Genomic DNA, 2,500 nt, shown 5'->3' on the forward strand with positions numbered 1-2,500 from the left:
CCAAAATGAATGAAATCATGAACTCAAGCAATGAAAATGCTAAAAAGTGAGAAGACATTTCTTATTTATCGAGTCAGTCAGCAACACAAGAAGTACAAGGAGACCGCGCCAACAGGCAGATGTGTGCTGCCTCGCTATTTATAAACTCAACTCAAGTACATTTCCTCCTCGGTAAAGTAGCGATCAGTAAAGTCAGTGGTGGTGTGCACCGTTTTTATTGTGTGTGTGTAGAGTATGTAGAGTGTGTAGAGTGTAGAGTGTCTCTCTCTCTCTCTCTCTCTCTATGTCTCTCTCTCTCTCTCTCTGTATGTCTCTCCCTCTCTGTCTGTCTCTCTCTCTCTGTATGTCTCTCTCTCTCTCTGTCTATCTGTCTGTCTCTTTCTCTCTCTCTCTCTCTGTCTGTCTGTCTGTCTGTCTGTCTCTCTCTCTCTCTCTCTATGTCTCTCTCTCTCTCTCTCTGTATGTCTCTCCCTCTCTGTCTGTCTCTCTCTCTCTGTATGTCTCTCTCTCTCTCTGTCTATCTGTATGTCTCTTTCTCTCTCTCTCTCTCTGTCTGTCTGTCTGTCTGTCTGTCTGTCTCTCTCTCTCTCTGAATTTCTCTCACTTTCTCTCTCGGTCTCTCTCCAACCCCCCCTCTCGGTCTCTCTCCAACCCCCCCCCCTCTCGGTCTATTTCCAACCCCCCACCTCTCTCTGAATGTTTCTCTCTTTCTCTCTCGGTCTCTCTCCAACCCCCCCTCTCTGTCTCTATCTAATCCCCTCTGGTCTCTCTCCACCCCCCCCTCTCTGTCTCTATCTAATCCCCTCTGGTCTCTCTCCAACCCCCCCTCTCTGTCTCTATCTAATCCCCTCTGGTCTCTCTCCAACCCCCCCTCTCTGTCTCTATCTAATCCCCTCTGGTCTCTCTCCACCCCCCCCTCTCTGTCTCTATCTAATCCCCTCTGGTCTCTCTCCAACCCCCCCTCTCTGTCTCTATCTAATCCCCTCTGGTCTCTTATCCCCCTCCCTCTCTGTCTCTATCTAATCCCCTCTGGTCTCTTATCCCCCTCCCAACCCTCAGTCTCAGACATATTGTTTGAGTTAAACTAAGCCCTTTGACAGCCATACTCTGCCAATAGAGTTCTGACTGGACTGTAGTCAGAGTTATAACAGGCAACTGCAGTCATTACACAGTCACTCTGTACCAAATGGTACCCTGGTCCCTATATAGTGCACTACTACTAGGGACTAGGGTGCCATAGGGCTCTGGTCAAAAGTAGTGCACTACGTAGGGAATAGGGTGCCATTTGGGATAGATATATTGTTTCACAATGTAGATATCTTAATGAGGAGATGTGACATAGTGAATGGTGGACATAACGACATAGTAACTAAATATTGACATAGATACTAAATAATGACATAGTGACTAAATAATGACATAGTGACTAAATAATGACATAATGACATAGTGACTAAATAATGACATAGTGACTAAATAATGAAATAATGACATAGTGACTAAATAATGACATAATGACATAGTGACTAAATAATGACATAGTGACTAAATAATGACATAATGACATAGTGACTAAATAATGACATAATGACATAGTGACTAAATAATGACATAATGACAGTGACTAAATAATGACATAGTGACTAAATAATGACATAATGACATAGTGACTAAATAATGACATAATGACATAGTGACTAAATAATGACATAATGACAGTGACTAAATAATGACATAGTGACTAAATAATGACATAGTGACTAAATAATGACCAAGTGACTAAATAATGACATAGTGACTAAATAATGACATAGTGACTAAATAATGACAAAGTGACTAAAGCATGAACACACACACACATACACACACACACACACACACACACACACACACACACACACACACACACACACACACACACACACACACACACACACACACACACACACACATTCATGCAGACTTACTTGATGTTGTCCAGGCACCCAGAGTCTGGTTTGAGGATAGCTGTATGGTGGAACATCTTATAGAGGGCGATACCCAGGAAGATGACGTTCAGCTGAAACACACACACACACACACACACGTCAGGATTTCAACATTGAATGGCATGAAACATAGCTTGTCTATGAGACAGTATAATATCATTTCAATACTAGTCAGGATCGAGGGAAACATGAACGGAGCAAAGAGAGATCCTGGATGAAAACCTGCTCCAAAGTGCTCAGGGCCACAGACTGGGGCGACGTTCCACCTTCCAACAGGACAACAACCCTAAGCACACAGCCAAGACAATGCAGGAGTGGCTTCGAGACAAGTCTCTGAATGTCCTTGAGTTTCCCAGCCAGAGCCCGGACTTGAACCCGATCGAACATCTCTGGAGAGACCTGAACATAGCTATGAGGCGTCGCTCCCCATCCAACCTGGCAGAGCTTGAGAGGATCTGCAGAGAACAAGGGGAGAAACTCCCCAAATACAGGTGTGCCGAGCTTGTAGCGTC

General features: G+C 44.2%; 1 protein-coding gene across 1 annotated transcript in view; it reads right to left on the minus strand.

The window, feature by feature from the left end:
• LOC118947552 (adhesion G protein-coupled receptor L3-like) overlaps positions 1-2,500 on the minus strand; it is a gene marked incomplete at its 5' end in the record, with an annotated part of 51,746 nt that overhangs the window by 23,950 nt on the left and 25,296 nt on the right. Inside the window, 1 exon segment of the mRNA XM_036972436.1 lies at positions 1,968-2,059. Within this exon segment, the coding sequence (XP_036828331.1) occupies positions 1,968-2,059 (92 nt within the window).

This window comes from Oncorhynchus mykiss, unplaced genomic scaffold, assembly GCF_013265735.2.
Source record: "Oncorhynchus mykiss isolate Arlee unplaced genomic scaffold, USDA_OmykA_1.1 un_scaffold_161, whole genome shotgun sequence".
Lineage (NCBI taxonomy): Eukaryota > Metazoa > Chordata > Actinopteri > Salmoniformes > Salmonidae > Oncorhynchus > Oncorhynchus mykiss.